This window comes from Cygnus atratus, chromosome 26, assembly GCF_013377495.2.
Source record: "Cygnus atratus isolate AKBS03 ecotype Queensland, Australia chromosome 26, CAtr_DNAZoo_HiC_assembly, whole genome shotgun sequence".
In the NCBI taxonomy this organism is placed as follows: domain Eukaryota; kingdom Metazoa; phylum Chordata; class Aves; order Anseriformes; family Anatidae; genus Cygnus; species Cygnus atratus.
Window position 1 is genome coordinate 754,753 of NC_066387.1, and position 16,582 is coordinate 771,334.

Genomic DNA, 16,582 nt, shown 5'->3' on the forward strand with positions numbered 1-16,582 from the left:
GTATTTTTACATGTTTTGAGCACCCCAGCTGTGGTGCTGTCCCTGCTGGTGCTGAGCTCAGCACAGCTCCGGTGCTGTAATGCCGCAGCACCGAGCCCGCAGACGGCGTGCCGCTGCTGAGGAGGAACGAAACAGCAACAACTAAACTAACTAAAATAGTGCGTACGGCAGCAGAGATTGGGGCAGAGAGCAATACCGAGATTCCTCTGCATCTCGTAATTACTGCACCCGGCTGTGTACAAAACAAACTGCAGGTCCCAGTCGGTGTGATAACAAAGCAGAGAGGAACAGCCCCGCTGAGAGCAGGGAGCGGGCACTCGCTGCTTTTCGGAACCATGGTGGGCAGAAAACTTTGCATTTTGGTGTGGTTTATTTTTGACTCTTTCCGTTTCCATGCTCAGGTAGGAAATCGGTGACGGTGCCAGGGGGCGAACGCCCCCGGTGTCACTGATCCCGTGCTGCCCTGCGCCGAGGATGCCCGTGGCCGTGGCGGTGTTGGGGGGAAGGAGGGAGGCCGGGCACTGTGAGCTGCAGGGGAGGGACGTGGCGGCCTCCGCAATGCACGGTGGCGGTTTTGAGGCGAAACTGCAGCTTTGCGGGGAAAAGCTGGGAAATTGGTAGCGCTTTTCAAACCAATGCAGTCCCATGCGGAAGTCAGGGCCCTGTGGGAAGCCTTTAACACAGAGATATTTTCACCTTAGAACCCCCCAGTCTGGGCCCTTAACCACTTCAGTGCAAAACTGAGAAGTTTTTCTTTTTGATTTTTATTTTTATTTAATTAAAATGTGTGTGCTTTGGAACCAGTAACGGGGCTCTCCCGCCCCACAGGCCGACCGCCGGGCACCGGGGATGAAGGGGCGGCGGGGACACGCGGAGACGGCCTTGACAATGAGGGAACGGGCGAGGGGCCGGGGCCGGGGCCGGGGCCGGGCCGGGCCCAAGATGGCGGCAGCCCCCTCAGGCGGCCCCTTTGTCTGCGGCCGCCGCATTGCTGCGAAGGGCGCGAAACTGGGGCAGCGCCGCCACGCCCCCTCGGCGTGCGGGCCGCCAATGGGCGGGGCGGGGCGGGGCTTCGGGGGGCCGCAGCGGCCAATCGGCTGCCTCCACTTCCTTCCTTCTCACAGGGGCTCCCCCGGCCGACAGCCGCCGGGCTGCCGGCCAATCAGCGCCTGCATCCGCGCCCCACCCCCACGTGGGAGGACGGGGGGCGGGGGGGGACGCAGCGGTTTTGTTTTCGGTCCCCCCCTCCCCTCGCCGCGCGGTGGGGCCTCATGAATATTAATGAGGCGCGAGCCAATCAGGCGGCGGCGCTTTGGCGGCGCCGCTCGCCCCGCCTTGCGGCGGCGGCTCGATCTGCATATGCATGAGGGGGGCGTGGCCCCGCGCGAAGCTTTATAAGCCGACGCCCCGCCAGCCTCGGCGCTCATCGTGCTGAAGCTTTGGGGGCGCTGCGTGGATTCTGCGGCTCCGCAGCACCGGTAAGCGCCCGCCGCCGCTGTGGGCGGGCTGCGGCCGGCCTGGGGGGCCAGGGCGGCGAGGCCGGCGGTGGTGCGTGGCCGGAGCGGGCCTGGCTGGGCACGGGGCTCCGGAGCCGGGCTCCCGGCCCGGTGTGGGCTCCCTCCGCGCGATCCGGGAGCCGGGCGGAGCCGTCTCGGTGGGCCCCTGAGGGGGGGGGAAGGGACGCGGGGAGGGCCGCGGTGCGCCCTCGGAAACAAAATGGCGACGGGCCTCGGCCGTGCAAAATGGCGGCGGGCGGGAGGAGGGGCGGCACACTGCGCCTGCGCGGGGGGGCGGGGCGGGAGGGAGGGGCGGGGGTCCTGCGGCCGGGCGGGGGTCGGCGCTGAGGGGGGCCTGTGGCGGCGCGCATGCGCGCTGCGGCCCCGCGCCTGACGGGGCCTCGGGGCCCTCAGGGCCTGGCGGGGCAGCCCCGGGTCCCTCGGGAGGCCTCGGCCCCGGCGGCTCCTCCGGGCTCCGCAGCGGTCACTCGGGGGAGCTGGGTCCGTTAAGGGCGCCAGGCTGCTGGTGGGGAGCCGAGGTTAACGCTTGAGGCGGTGGGGAAGCGTGTCTGTGCGGCGCTGACCGCGGTGTGTTGGCTTTGCAGGTCGTGATGGCATCAGACGAGGGGAAGCTCTTTGTCGGCGGGCTGAGTTTTGACACCAATGAGCAGTCGTTGGAGCAGGTCTTCTCTAAATACGGACAGATCTCTGAAGGTAAGGCTGCAGCACCGAGTACCGCGATGGCTGGTCGGTCCCATAGGTTGCACAGGTGCTGATGTGCGCTTCTTTTTTTCCTATTTGTAGTTGTTGTGGTGAAAGACAGAGAGACTCAAAGATCCAGAGGTTTTGGCTTTGTTACGTTTGAAAACATAGACGATGCTAAAGATGCAATGATGGCCATGAATGGAAAGGTAAGGAGGCCTTGGAACTGACTTCTTTTTTACCTCGAAAGGTCATAATTGAAGCTTGGAAGGTGTGGTTCTGTTCAATACTGCTTGGAAAAATGGATAAATACTAGTGTTCTAACAAAACATAGAAAAAAAAACAGCAGAGTGTGTGTTACTAAAGTTTTGTAGTGTTGCAGTATTTTTTGTCTATGAAGTTACAAAAAGACTGACAACTGTTTGAAAGTTGGTTTACTTGTATAGTTGGTTTATCTGTGGCATTTAATAAAACCATTCTTCATAAGAACTAGCAAATTCTGGTACTGCTTAACTAGAAGTAAAGGTGTATAACTGTGAAATAGCAATCTGACTTGTGTGTTTTCCTGGTTGTTAGTCTGTAGATGGACGTCAGATCAGAGTTGATCAAGCTGGAAAGTCATCAGAGAACAGATCTCGTGGATACAGAGGGGGTTCTTCTGGGGGCAGAGGCTTTTTCCGGGGCGGCAGAGGTCGGGGCCGTGGCTTCTCCAGAGGTGAGTGTGCATGAATGACTTGTACTTCTTGAAATGATGATGACATTTGTCAGAATGCTAAAGAAAAACCATAACCTGGTGTCTGTTCAAGGAGGTGGAGACAGAGGCTATGGCGGAAGCAGATTTGACTCCAGAAGTGGAGGATATAATGGTTCCAGAGACTACTATAATAGCAGGTAATGCTGTCGCAACTCCTACTGTGGCTCGTTGTAATAAAGCTCTTGATGTCCATTGCCTGTTAGCCGGAAATGTCAACAGGCTGCAGAAACTGTTGAACAAGTATAAAGCAAGTGATCGTTTTTTAACAGCAGGAGTCAAGGTGGCTATGGTGACAGGTCTTCAGGAGGATCCTACAGAGACAGCTATGACAGTTACGGTAAGTCTTGGTTCAAATGGGAATGATGCGTACGTTGCTGTAGGAACTCTCTTAAATCTTCTGACCCTGTTCTGAAGTCTGGAAATACTGTAAGGCTCAGTTGGACTGTGCCACTATTTCTGTTCTTGCCCGTAAGAACCAATCTGTCAGGCTTTGGACGTGGTTGTGCCATTTAAATTTCTAATTTGTAATGCATGTGTAGGAGTGCTTGGATCTAAGGCAAAGCAAGTTTTTTTTAAATACGTTCTTCGAGCTTGAGACTAAGCCAAAACTCAGAAGCCCTAACAAACTTTATTCAAGGGTGGGGGAATTCTCTTACATTGTAGCGCACTAGCTTCTGGAATAATGCAAGGGAGTAAAATGCTGGAACTTGTCTATGCTTCAGTGCCTTTACAATTGTGCCTGCTTCTTGTCCTCAGCTACACACAACGAGTAAAAATCCTTCCTGACTCAAGATCGTCCTTCCAATGGCTGTATTTATAAAGATTTTTGGAGCTTCGCTGAAATCGTTATTGTGTAGTACATCTACTTGTATTTTCACTTTTGTAGTATTATCAGTTCTAATCTTGTCAAACACAGCCTGACAGCTTCTGATATAAGATGGTCTAATTAGACTTTTCTTTAAGAAAGCTCTGCTTTCAAGTGTTTTTAATCTTTTTTGAAAGCACTTCAGATTTTATTTTATCCTTCATGATGAGCCAAGGCGTTTTTTTAAAGTTGGGGCCCCAATTCAGTTTCTTTTGAGATAGAAAGGACCTTTAATTCAATGTTCACTAGAAGCTGAACAAGCTGTGGACTTTCTTTTTTTTTTTTTTAAGTGCATTACCTTCGTCTTTTGTAACATTCCTTTAGTGTAGCAAGGTAGGAATGCAGCCTGGGTACAAATTGGAAGGCAAACCACCTTGATATATCTAAAGAGAAACTCGCTTGTATGTTCAACCTGCATAACGGTATTTTTACTGTTGTAATGATGTAAATTACCCAGAAGTAGACTTGCAAACTTACCATAAAAGAGGTTCTTGAAAATGTTTATTTATATTGTCCTTTTTTACTGGAAGAAATATGCATATTCCATTGATATTGTATTTGAAGTGGTAAAGGATTCTTGTATACAGTTTTCTTTGGCTTTACGAAGCCTATTAAAAGACCGTCTGAAATGAACTCTGCTCCTGACATTTACATTTCATTGCACAACACAATCCTTGAAGACGGAGAACAGTCTATGTAGAGGATGCCAGAGGAGAGGAGAAAAGCAGTGAATAGTACAAGAGCAAACCAGCTGTATTGAACAGTTGCTAGAATTTAATCTTAACCGGTCTTGCCATGTGAATTTGTCGACATACTTTCACATAAGAATAGTCAGACTTGCCTGTAGAGGCAGGTGACTGAAAGCATATACCTCAGGATGTTCTAGTACTCAAAGCCTAAGTCAGCAGAAGTTGAGGGAATGCCAGTGTTAGTGAGGATAATTGATGTTTCCTTAAAATACTGAAATACCCTGCATTGAAAAGCTGTAGTGAGGAATTAGTCCTTTAGTAACTGGACTAGTTACTAGCTTGATGGAGTGTTCAATGGTAGGTAAATTGCCGTAATTAGCTAGCTTTGTCATTGCCTTACAAGTTCTAAGAATTCTTTGCTAGCATATGGAAACTGCAGTGTCCTTGGAGAAAAGAAGTGTTGTGCCTCCAACAGAAACCTCTGAGACGAAAGCTGCTCTCTTGGCTAGTTCATATGTGGAAATAGTCCTGTAATTCGAGGTAACTCCTTTTGCTCATGTCCGCATCCTTCCTCTTGTTGAGAGCTCATTTGAAAGTCTAATGTACCTGTGAAATATTCCTTTGACAATTTTGGTCAACTGATGGAAAAATTTTAACCCATGCCGTATGCAACCTTTGGCTTGTGGCACAACTTCAGTTCCACAGATCAGAGTTGGGCATGCAGTCATGTCTTGCTAGTAGGTATGGAAGCAAGATGGGAAACCGAATTCCCTGACTTGATATGTGTTCATCTATTGAGACTCTTTCTAGACTTCATTAAGTTGCTCACTTTAATTGTAGCTTTCTTTGCCATCCTACTTGTTGCCATTAACTTTTTCCCATAGCCCACACTTCCTAAGCAGCCATGTCAAAGTGGTTAACTCTCTGCTTAGGGATCAAATGATACATTGGCTGGCATATCAAAGGCATCAGCCAGCCCTGGAACAGTTTTCCCAGACTGTGCTTCTGTGATGTGATGGGTTCAGCGAATGGCTTGTGAAACCCTCGTATATGATGTGACTTGTGTTGGGGGAGGTGGGTGGCGATGTAAAGTCTCTGCTTTATATTATTATTAATGCACCTTTGCTTTGGCAGGCTGAAGAGAAGATGGACGCCCACCATGGATGCTGAGTGGGGATTCTGAGCAAGGAGAGCGTTCCTTCCAGGGAAGCAGGACCAAGATGCGGGTTTGTCAGCCAGGTAGCATCTCATTTCAGTCTGACCTTCATCCCAGGAGCTTTTCCTGAACCAAAAGATTTCTCTGTTACTTTTTAACAGTACCATTCTTTAAGTGGTAAAATCTGCCTTCAGTAGCTTCAAGATGAAAATGTACATAGATCCTGCCTTTAAAATTCACTGTCTTAATTTTATTTCAGCAATGAACTGCATCAGGGAAGACCAAGAAGGACAACCTTAGACTGGAGTGGAGATGAAGAGCTTTAAGCGGTGTTGTTACTGATTTTTATGTAGGTCAATGGATCAAGGATTTAAGCCAATTGAGCTAGAATAAAATACTGGAATGTGGAAAAAAAATGAATCTTTGTAGTACTTTTGTGGGGAAAAAAGATGAATATTAGCTTGTGGCCAAGGCATACAAGAAAAATTTAGTTACTTGTTGTGTATTGCCCAGCTAAAGCTACAAAAAATGTCCAGGGGGGGTTGGGAGGAGGTGGACAGAGGGTAGGTAAGGTAGCCTGTCTGTAAGGTCAACTTTGAGGAAGAATTTAAATTGTATTGTTGTAACCTTGAATTAAGTGGCCTAATTACATTGTTAGTGCATCTGTAAAAACTTCAGTAGTGAAGCGGCTACATCTGAAGGGAGCTATCAGATAGTATTTACATAAACGATGAATATTGTGTGTGCAGAAGAGAGGCTGCTTCTGCCAGTTGAGGAATGCTTGAAATGGTAACGAATGCAGAAGTCTAATTAGCACTTGAATGCTAAAAGCCATTTTGAGCTTGGATAAGGAATGATTTGTTCCCATACACATTAGTGCAATTAAAACTATTTTGCTTACAAAAATTGAAATGTGATGTTTCTGCTACTTGTACAAGTGGCTGTATGTTCTTAAAATTCCACGCATTTCAGTTCTCATATGGCATGTGAGATTCACCTGCCTGCAACTGCTGTTTGGTCTTTGAGTACTTGATTCAAGGTGAAGCTGCTTTAGGATTCCCATATTGATGAAGTGGGTATTTGTAACTCTGCTTTTGAGTTTTAGCTTTAAAGCTAAAGCTTTACCTTTTGGGTTTTAGGATCACATAGAGGAAGATAGAAAAACAAAGGTACCAGTTGAGGGTGGTGTAATTACATCGTGCAAAGTTACCTGATCCGAGTCATTCCTTAAAAGGTATTAATACAGCAGCCCCCTTTTGGAAGTGGGGGGAAAATGATAGCAAATGCTTTCCAAAGGCTTTTAGAGCACAATAACATTTCCACAATCTTTCCAGAAGTGGAGTTGTGCTCTGTAGATAACCAAATAGTAGGTGCTTCCACCAGTCTAATGCCAGGAAAGTGCCCAGTATGGAACAGGGTAAATTGAGCTGCCTGGATGGGTGTCAATAAGAAATCTGACTCGTAACAGCTGGCAAGTTTTAAAATACTGCATGTAGCTACTTCAGTACCAAAACATTTCTCTGTGTCTAAAGAGGAGATACGTAATTAGACCAATTCCTGCTAGTGTCTGTGAATCGGAAATTCAGCCACAGATCCAATGTGCATAAGCCACCGATTGGAGAATCTGCAATTTTGTGTGGACTTCTTTGACTCCGTGGAACAGAATGGCTGATAAAAGTACTGCCATCTACTCACATTAGCAGATGTTGCCTTTTATTTGCAATGGCTATTGTCTTTTGCCAAGAGTAGTGCAGGAGTTAAAACTCTTGTGTTCGTTTAATTAAGGTACTGTATTGCAATTTCGTTAAGTGCTGCAGTTTGGGTTTCTCTAACTTGCATCAAAGCAAACTGCCCTTTTCTTCCTCTCCTGTATGCATGCAATAACTGTTAATTTTATCTACTTACTACCAAGTCTGTGAAGTCAGATGAGTGCTGGTTGCTGAATTCCTTCAGTTGTCCTTGACTCATTTCTTGCATGCTTCAAGTTACAAACTCTTCTTCCCTGAGTAGTGGAGGATGTTTTCCGATACATCAATCACACTATAACCCAAACTGTCCTTAAAAGTTTTTGCCCTTCAGGCTGTCATCCTCGAAATGCTAGACCTGTGTCTTGCCGTGCTACGCAGCAGAGCGGAAGCGGCTTAGATTACTTTTTCCGCTCCTGCCCTGGTCTGACTGATGGCTGGCACAGGGCTGCTGCTCCAAAATGAATGCTGCGTTCCTAAGAGACCCGCTGCCACTGTAACCACGCTCAATTGGTTCAAACTGAATTGATGCAGGTGCCTGATTCTCATGAAAAATGAGGTCTCATTCTTGCTTAAATCCTCAAAATGTGGCAGCTCAATAAGGAGGATTTATACTGATGGAAAGGCTGACAGCTGTGAATGCATCTCTGGCAGCTTTGCGTAGAATGAGGCAGGAGACTGCAATGTGGTAGCTGGACAAAGCACTAAGAGGGTTTCTGGTTCTCTTTGCTACTGTTCTGCCTACCTTTGTGTTAAAAGAACAAATTTGATTGATTTATCCTGCTTTTGTCACCCCGACCCTCCATCTTTAACAGCTGCTTCTCTGGCTGTTGGTTATGCTAAGTCCCACTTGAAGAATAGTCTTTTAAGCAGTGTATTATGCAAAAAAAGAAGTCTGCTCATACAGCCTAAGTGCCTGAAGAAATTATGCAGCTGTGGGTATTGAGCCTGGTAACAATTACTGCCGTGGTATTTGAAGGGCAGGATTGATTGTGTGTTCTCCAGTCCACAGTGTAAAGCCTGGCTATTAAGGAAGGTTGTAGCTGCTTGCCAGTACATGGACCTACCGAGGCGTCTGCCTTCTGTTGTTGCTTGAATTAGCTCTGCAGAGCAGACAGGTGTGATGGAGGCCAGACACTTAGCTGGTACAAATAAGCTAAATTAATGGGTAACTCTAGTTTTAAAAACCTGCTCTTATTAAGAAGTCTTCTTTCTTGCTGGGGACTCCCAGGCACAAAGGAATTCAGTGGGAATTCAGCGTGTAGGGTTTGCTGCCCTACTACGGACATCACAATTTTCCATCACAATTTCCTGTGCAGTGATAAGGGTCTACAAGAGCCCTGGGGGCGTTCTGTTCATGCAGAATGGGAATGATTATGAAGCCTACTTCCTGAAATCTACTTTTTTTTTAACCTTTTTCCAATTATTTAAATGAGCAGTGCTTCCAGTTAAATCCGCTGATACATTTTGGGGGGCTGTATCTGGTAATTTTTAATTTGCACTTTGTATGTTAATGGAGGATGATATTAAATATAGGACTGAGAGCGTGAGAAACTTTGGCTGATTTTAAATAATACAGTCAGGTGAATTTTAAACAAGTTCAATCTGGAAATACTTACAAAACATTTGAAAGACCGTATGTTCCTATATAGGTTGCCTAGATGCTTAAACACAAGCAAAAATAATTATAGGTGTAAAAACAGGCCTAGTTTGAGATGTTGTTATTTCGACATCACTAATTAAAGCGCTGCATTAATGATTTGTTGCTGGGATGGGTTTGGGCTGTGCCTGGGGATAGCTAGCTGCAGGGGCTGGTTGCAAAATGCAGTTGTGATCCTCCAGACGGTGCTTGGGTGCCATGGGGCTGCTGTGACACCTACTGGTGTGAGCTGAGAGGGGTGACCCACGTCCAGGCTGACATTGTTTGGTTATTTTTGTACAAGTCTGATATGCCCAGACAGCTCAGGCCTTTCCCCAAAAGGACAATGCTTTAGGGTGGTTTGTAAACCACCTGGGACATTGGAGCTCTTGTGCTGTGGTTTTAAATGTTCACCACTGTGAGAGCTAGGGAATTTGGAAGAAAGGTTTGCTGCGTGCGTTTGCTGCGAGTTGCTCACTGTTCCCCACCAAGTGAACACCCCAGGATGGTGACAAGGGCTCCCATCAAGGCCGAGGGGATGGTCGGTGGTATCCTGTGGGCCCTCATCCGCAGTTCTGCAGGGCATGAGGGGCTGCGGCTGCCCTGACTGTGTGAGGGGAGAAAGTGGAGCAGAGACCCTGAGACTGGGGTTTGTGTGGTGAAGAGAAATGGCAGCTCTGAGCAGAAACGGCACCCCTGGGCGAAGGAGTCGTGCTGCGAGGGGGGAATGGCGGCCCTCAGGAGGTTGGGGTGGCTCTGAGGGGGAAATGGCGCCAGTGGCGGGGGTCTTAGGCTGTGAGGGCCGCAGTGGCGGTAGTGGGACATGAAGGGCAGCCTCCGCAGCGCCCCGCTGAGCCCAGCCCCATGCAGGGAGCCTCACACTGACCCAGGGCCCTGCGGAACTGCGCTGCCCCGGAACGCCGCATGCAGCTCCGCCGGGCCCGGACGGTGCCTGCACTGCACAGCACAGGCCCGCCGCCTTCCTGTGCCTGCCCCGCCGCAGCACCACTCCGAGCCGCCCGGCCATGCTGCGGCCGGAGCCCCGCTGCCTCCTCCTCATCCTCCTCCTGCTGCTGCTACAAGGCAGCTGGGCTGCCACTCCAACCGCCCTGGCCCCGCTCAATGCCACGGAGGTGCCGCGGGTGGCTGCCGGTAACGGGACGCGGCCAGGGCTGGGGCCGCTGCCTGGGTTGGGGCTGCCGGTGCTGAAGCGGGCCCTGTACGTGCTCAGCGCCCTGTCTGCGCTGGCTGCATTCTACTTCCTCCTGCGGGCAGTCCGGTGAGTGCGGGCCCCGTCCCAGTACCCGGTTTGCCCCGTCCCGGTACCCAGTTTGTCCTGTCCCAGTACCCGGTTTGCCCTCCCTGGCCAAGTTGTGTCCATTTGTCCTGTCTCCCCTTCCTCCGCCAGGCCAGGAGCTGCGCGGAGGCATTTCACTACGGCAGGGGAAACAGCCCTGTACATTCATGCCACTATTAATAAATGATAAAAAGGCTCCCGGTCCCGTTTGTTGCGCCCATGCAGTTGTAAGGCCCCGTCTCTGTGTGAACGTGTTGTGCTGCAGGTGACGGAGCACTCACTCTGCCATCTGTGTGCCCTCAGCTCTAGATCAGAGGGACCCAGAGAGCTCAAAACTAATTTCAGGTTGAAGAAGCCGCAGCGGAAGAAATATGGCCTTCTGTCAAATTACGATGAGAACATAGAGATGGCTTCGCTCGACAGTGACGAGGACACAGTGTTTGAAACACGGAATCTGAGGCGGTAAGCGGGTATTTCCTATGCTTCTCTTTTCCTCACGAGAAACTAACAGAATCCTTTCCTAAGGGGTGGAAGCTTTGGCACAGATCGTGTAATCAGCTCTGCATAAATGAATCTGCTGCGTGTGGTCTTTCTGTGTCAGCACATGGACTTTATTTTGCCTTTCTTCATCTCCTGACCAGCACCCTGAAGAGCACCAGTCCTGGTCTTGCAGACGGTCGGTGTTTGGGGCACCACGTTGTGCTGTGTGCTCAGCAGGCCAGCAGGAGGGACAGACAGACATCCCTCGTGGCCCAGTCTGAGGCTCCCTGCACTGGCTTGGAAATAAAGCTGTCTGTTTCTCAAGCGGGCGAATTGCTCCCAAGTCAAGTCGCAGCTAAATTCATGGTCCTGTTGAGGCATCCATTCCTGCTTTCATAGCAGTGTGCTTTCATTCCCTGGGTCATGTGAGTTTGATTTCTCTGGAGAATATTCTATTAAAGCTAGGCATGGCTTCCTTCTGGCCTCTCAGCTCCCCCGGCTGTTTTGAGGTTGCTAATGATCTGTCAAGTTGTATGTGCTCACTCTGATGCTGGGTGTTGTGTTTTTTTTTTTTTTTTCCAGATGATTTGGGACCAGTGGCACCAACTGCAAAGACTGCCCACGGGGGTGCAAGTCCACCAGTGGAATCACCTTACCAATGCTCAAGTTTTATTTTTTTATAATTGCTTATAATGACTATTAAAAGCACACACTTTGGTAGCTGGGGCAGGGGAAAGGGGACCAAACCTGTTTCCTTTATACATGTTTCTGGGGAAAGGTGGAGCTGCAAGCTAAAGGATGCTACACTGAGTGCTGCCAACTGCACAGGGAGACAGTAAGGAAAATGTGGCTCCTGGATGAATCCTCAGCATTTGAAATCTAATGGCTCTGGACTCAAGTGCTGCAGCTGTGTCTGCTGGCCTATCGGTACTTGAAAGGTGCTCATATCCCTCTCTCTCCTGACTGTGGCAGTCAGCTTGAAGCATCAGGCAAGTGGGTTCCTTCTGTAGGCTGATCCTCTTTCCTTCACGCAATATCAGGTGACCTCTTTAGTAAGCATCTCTGTAATCAGCTCTGCATCTAATGGTGGAGTTGGGAGAGCTTTTGTTGTCTTTTATACCAGTGTTGGGCATGGATAGCTGGATAGTTTCCTTAGTTCAGATAGAATAGTATGGGGAAAGAGCTGTGAGTTAAATGCGCTGACGTTCCTGTAGTTGCAGCATTAGCTGTTACACCTGATAGTACAGGTCGTTACATGGGTTTACAGAGCAAAGATGTTTACAAATGAAACGTGCCACTTGGCCCGAAGGAGTGTTTCTCCAGGAGTTACTGGCTGTGTAGTCTGTGGGGCTGAGTGTTCAGGCTGCTCTGCCCAGCTGCAAGTCTAGGGTGCTGCAATGGTACTTTCACTGGAGAAATGTGTAACATCTACCAAGCTTCTGAATTTTGAGCTGCTGCCTCTGTCTGAGGTCAGCCCAACAAACTGGAGGATTCCTGTGCATTGTGTCGGTATCATAATTCTTACAATGTCGGACCAAAGGTGGCTGTGTTAGAATGTCTTTGTTAGGTGGATCTACTGCTAAAATGGTGAAAACTGCTTGCAAAGCGCTTCTGTTCACAGCACGTTTCAGCCAGGAAGGGAGGGTCGTTCCTTGGAAAACTCTGGGCCTGTATCCTTAAGTCCTTCTTCCACCCAAAATTGGTAGTGCCTTTGTTAGGAGAACCCAAGGGAAGTTACCCTGCGGGCCAGGGATTTTCCTCCCTAAGAGGTGCAGCTTTAAGGCTAAGGACTTTACCTTTATGGTGAAGATTGAGAATGTCTGAAGTAATGGCTCCTTTCTTTTGGTTAGCAAATCCTCTAGATAAGGGGACAAAACCAATGCTTAACAGAAAGAGTGGGGCAGAAGGGTACCTTTATCAGGTAGCAATGACAAATGGTTTTGCTGCGGTTACCTGGGAGCTTGGGGTCTGGCTGCTGCACCGAAATCCCTCGTGAGGCGGTTGATGGAGCGGTGTGGTCCTGGTGCTCACCCGTGCGAGGGGCAGCCTTTCTCAGAGGTTTCCTGGAGAAACGTCACCCTAGGTGCTGGCAGCTCCGACTTGCACACAGGCAAAAGATTTTTAAATATATATATATTTTTAGTAATGCTGTCATGTGAACACCGCACTTGGATGTGCCCTAATTTCATATCATTTATATCCTTTCATGCCTCTTGTAGGTACTTTCTGCTTGTTTAGCTGATGCAGAGATGAAAGCCTTTGCTGCGTTCCTCGGTGAGGATAGCGGTAATAGCTAGATCTGGCCGTTGCTGCCCCTTGGGTGATCAGAGAGCTGATTTGTTTGATTCATAGTAGTGTAGCTTCCTTGATCCTCTACAGCCTGGCAGGTCTATGAACATGCTGATAACTTTCTTTGGCTCTTCAATTCCCTTTACAAAGTTGTTTCTCTGTTGCATTGTGCACAAGCCAGGTAAGCCTGACTCTTTCAGTCCGCTGACATGCCCTGGCACAGCGTTTTGACTGACGCGTTCATTGGTCTTTCTTTAGCGGAGGTGATTTACTTGATCATTCTCTAGGCTCTGCTCTTCATTGGACAGATGGGTTTAGCAATTTATAAGTTTCCTTTCCTTGCAGGAGGGAATGATTTTTTAATGTTAACAGTTTGAATGATTTTGATCAAAGAGAGGACCTCAAGCTGTAGGTCCTGTCATGAAAATAATTTTGATAGAATTTGATTTTGCTGTAGTAGGTATTTAGAATGTGAGCAGGGAAAGATGCAGAGGGATGCAGCTAGAGTGTGTAATGAGGTCCCTATTCTTGTGCTGTACAGGCAAGTGATGATTAAGTTGAAGGCCCAGAGGGTGTGCTGGCCAGACACTTATGTACCACGTACATATTTTCAGAAGACCTTCTGCTGGCCCTCTTTAAAGGAGAGAGTTTCATCATCTGGAGAATGAAAAAGTGATTCTGGAGCTGCGATGTCAGATTGCTGTCACTTTTAATCTGAAGCTGTTCTGGCTAGAGACGAGTTTGAGCTGCAGTCCATGGCCATGGGTGGCAATTTCCACTTTCTGCTGAGCCACCCTGCATCTCGGGAGCAGTCTGTAGCCTGGAGTTGCTCCTCACAGGCCACGACTTTACAATCCCTCTCTGTTTGATGTGGAGTAGCTCCAAATCATTGTTAAAGGCATCTTATAAGAGGAGAAAACAAAGATGCTAGTTACAGATCTGAGACTCCTTCAAGTACAAATGTGTCAGCACAGCTCAGCTGTGTGATTATGTATGTACGAGCAAAAGCTCAGCACAGCTTTACTGATCTCTGCTTCTCCTGGACAAATAAACTGGAGCTACTGCAGCAGCCACTCGTCACAGAGGTAGAAGAGCACACCCATGGTACGTGGCCAGTGCAGGCTTTGGGGGGTCTTGCTAATAACAGTGGCTCTTAAGCCTTGTGTTTTGTTTTCCTAATATGAGAGCAGTTCAGTAGTTGATTCAGCTGCAGATTTAGTTACTCTACGTGTGATATCCATGTTGGTAGCCTTTGCAGCGGTTAGAACTCGTAGTAGTTTTTCAGAATAGGTTTAAATACACAGATGCAAACAGACGCACGTGTGCTGCTGAGCCAGGTGCACTGTGAGGCGGCTCCGTCCTGGAGCTGAGCGGCATCAGCGCGGCGCTGTGCTCGTGCGTGCGCCTGTCCCTGGGCAGGCTGATCCCTCGCCAGCTGCTGCTGCGCTTTCTTTCTCTGGAACAAATTGGGATGTTCGTGGGAGGTGCTGTGGGCTCCGGCAGTCCATTCCTGCTGGTCTGTGCAGAGCTCCTGCCAGTCTGTGCCAAAAAAAAAGCGAAGGGACCAAGGCTGTCGGAGCCGATGGGAGCAGGGTGGCGAGGACCAAGGGTGGAGCGCGCAGTGCCCTGCGATGCTGCGCGGTCACCGGCCTGCGTGTCTCACAGGTGACTGCTGTGGAGTTTGCTCGAAACAATCACTGTTGTTTAAGCCAAAGCCTAATTTCTAAAGTTTACATAATTGCCTCTCTGATCTTCTCGGAGGACTGTATCGAAGCCTCTCCTGTTGGTGTTGAACTGCTAGGCAAATCGACTGGACCGTCTGCTGAGGTTAATGAGGTTGACTGAGAGCGATATGAGCATCGGGTCTCTATTGTTAACAACGTTCTTCTGTTTTGTTTCATTCGTACATGTGACTGGAATGGGATCCACAGCATTAACGTGCTGGGAGATGGACCTGTGGTATGAGCAGATTGCCAAGAAGTCAATAAAACAGCACTTGAGTGCATTGTGTTGTCTGTGCTCTCAGAAATGAGGAGCTAGTCTTTCACCCTCCTGCTTGAATTGTTGATTTATTTTTAAATAGCAACCAGTCCTGTATTGATTGATTGTTTTACTTTCCTTTTGTTTACAGTCCCCCCTCCTTTGTATCTCGGAACAAATGAAATAAACCGTTCTGTTTCACCCGACTCCTCCGTTGCAGCGTGCCTGGCAGCCAGCGTTTGGGATTATTCTGCGGGGCTGCCTCACGTGCCTGGCGTGCTGCTGAGCCCATGGGATGGAGCCTTTCTGGAGCCTTTCCCTGCTCAGCTGCCCTAACCAGGCACCGCCTTGCTTTCTGCTTGGTAACAGTTACGCTCTCACCTTTTTTGTGCATTATTTTTGTGTTGTTACACTTCTGTCTTTTTGCCCAGGGCTCACCTCCATTGATCATCTCAGGGTTTGTTTCCACTTTCTCAAGTTTCCTCCCTTTCCTTCCTCCCTATTCTTACCTTAATCCCTTCTCTTGTACCGAAGGCTAAGTGAATCCCTGGAGGGGTGATTCCACAGCTGGAAGAGCCAAGTTTTGTTTTGTTTATTGCTTTGGGAGATGGCGGGGGGGGGGGGGGGGGGGGGGCTGTCCTAGCTCCTCGGTGCAAACAATTAAACTTTTAACAAAATGAAGGGCGTTCCTGGGTACTAACATCTGCTTTCCATCCATCTTACAAATGAGGGTGGCCGTGCACATTTCGGTCATGCACATTAGTGGCACCGGAGAAAAGGGAAGCCGAGTTTCCTGTGTCTCACTCTGCCAGCCTGCTCTTGGCCACAGTCCCTGTGTCCTCCCTGGCTGTGCACAGGGCACTGGTGGCCTAATGCTGGTCCTGGAGGGTGGCACAGCCAGGGGATGAAGGGGCTTTCGTTTGCTCCGTGGTTTGACCGTACTCGTTACTGCCACAGGCTCCTGCCACGCCGTGTGCCGAGCGGGCAGGCAGAGCTGAAGGAGAAGCTGGTGAGCGGGGGAACCCTGTAGATGGCACTCGCAGACCGAGCATCCTGCTAACGGGGCACTGGCAAGAGGTGGTGAGGCTGAGGATAACTCGCCATGCCTTCAAGAGGCAAACCTTCCCTCGAGAGCTGCCTGGGGGCCTGATGCAAGCGCCCGTGGGGGACGAGTCCCCTGCTGGCAGCAGTGGGTGGCGGGGCCCTGCTCCGGGAGCTCTTAGCCTGGAGAAGGCTTCTCCCAGCTCCGGGTGCTGCTCTCCCCCCACCTCTATCTCAGCCAGTTTTCACCCTGTTAGTACTTGTCTGCAAGGGCTGTTTGTGATTCTGGGACAGCCAAACCTTAAAGGTGCCCTCATTTGGTTGAATTAAGCCGTAGGCGCCCTGCTCAGTACCGCCAGGGCGAGGCTTGTCTGTGCAGAGCGCGGAGCTGTCCGGGGCTGGTCCAAGGCTTGGCACCCACCCGGCAGGACCAGAGCCCCCCCCCCCCC

At 49.5% G+C, this 16,582-nt stretch overlaps 2 protein-coding genes across 6 annotated transcripts; both read left to right on the top strand.

Annotated features, from left to right (window-relative positions):
* The first annotated feature begins 1,376 nt into the window (after positions 1-1,376).
* On the top strand, positions 1,377-4,450 carry CIRBP (cold inducible RNA binding protein). 4 transcript variants are annotated; one of them, XM_035571393.2, is made up of 7 exons: positions 1,377-1,478; positions 2,102-2,210; positions 2,301-2,407; positions 2,775-2,913; positions 3,005-3,089; positions 3,222-3,289; positions 3,709-4,450. In XM_035571393.2, the coding sequence occupies exons 2-7, from the start codon at positions 2,108-2,110 to the stop codon at positions 3,723-3,725; spliced, it is 519 nt and encodes a 172-aa protein (XP_035427286.1). In that variant the 5' UTR covers positions 1,377-1,478; positions 2,102-2,107; the 3' UTR covers positions 3,726-4,450. The 4 variants fall into 4 exon arrangements, with proteins under 4 accessions (XP_035427286.1, XP_035427287.1, XP_035427282.1 ...); XM_035571394.2 differs by having other exon boundaries at positions 3,225-3,289; XM_035571389.2 differs by having other exon boundaries at positions 3,222-4,450.
* A 5,517-nt stretch (positions 4,451-9,967) lies between these two features.
* On the top strand, positions 9,968-15,298 carry FAM174C (family with sequence similarity 174 member C). Of its 2 annotated transcripts, none has more exons than XM_035571399.1 (3): positions 9,968-10,325; positions 10,647-10,805; positions 11,406-15,298. In XM_035571399.1, the coding sequence occupies exons 1-3, from the start codon at positions 10,072-10,074 to the stop codon at positions 11,407-11,409; spliced, it is 417 nt and encodes a 138-aa protein (XP_035427292.1). In that variant the 5' UTR covers positions 9,968-10,071; the 3' UTR covers positions 11,410-15,298. The 2 variants fall into 2 exon arrangements, with proteins under 2 accessions (XP_035427292.1, XP_035427293.1); XM_035571400.2 differs by having other exon boundaries at positions 9,976-10,325; positions 10,689-10,805.
* The last annotated feature ends 1,284 nt before the right edge of the window (positions 15,299-16,582 follow it).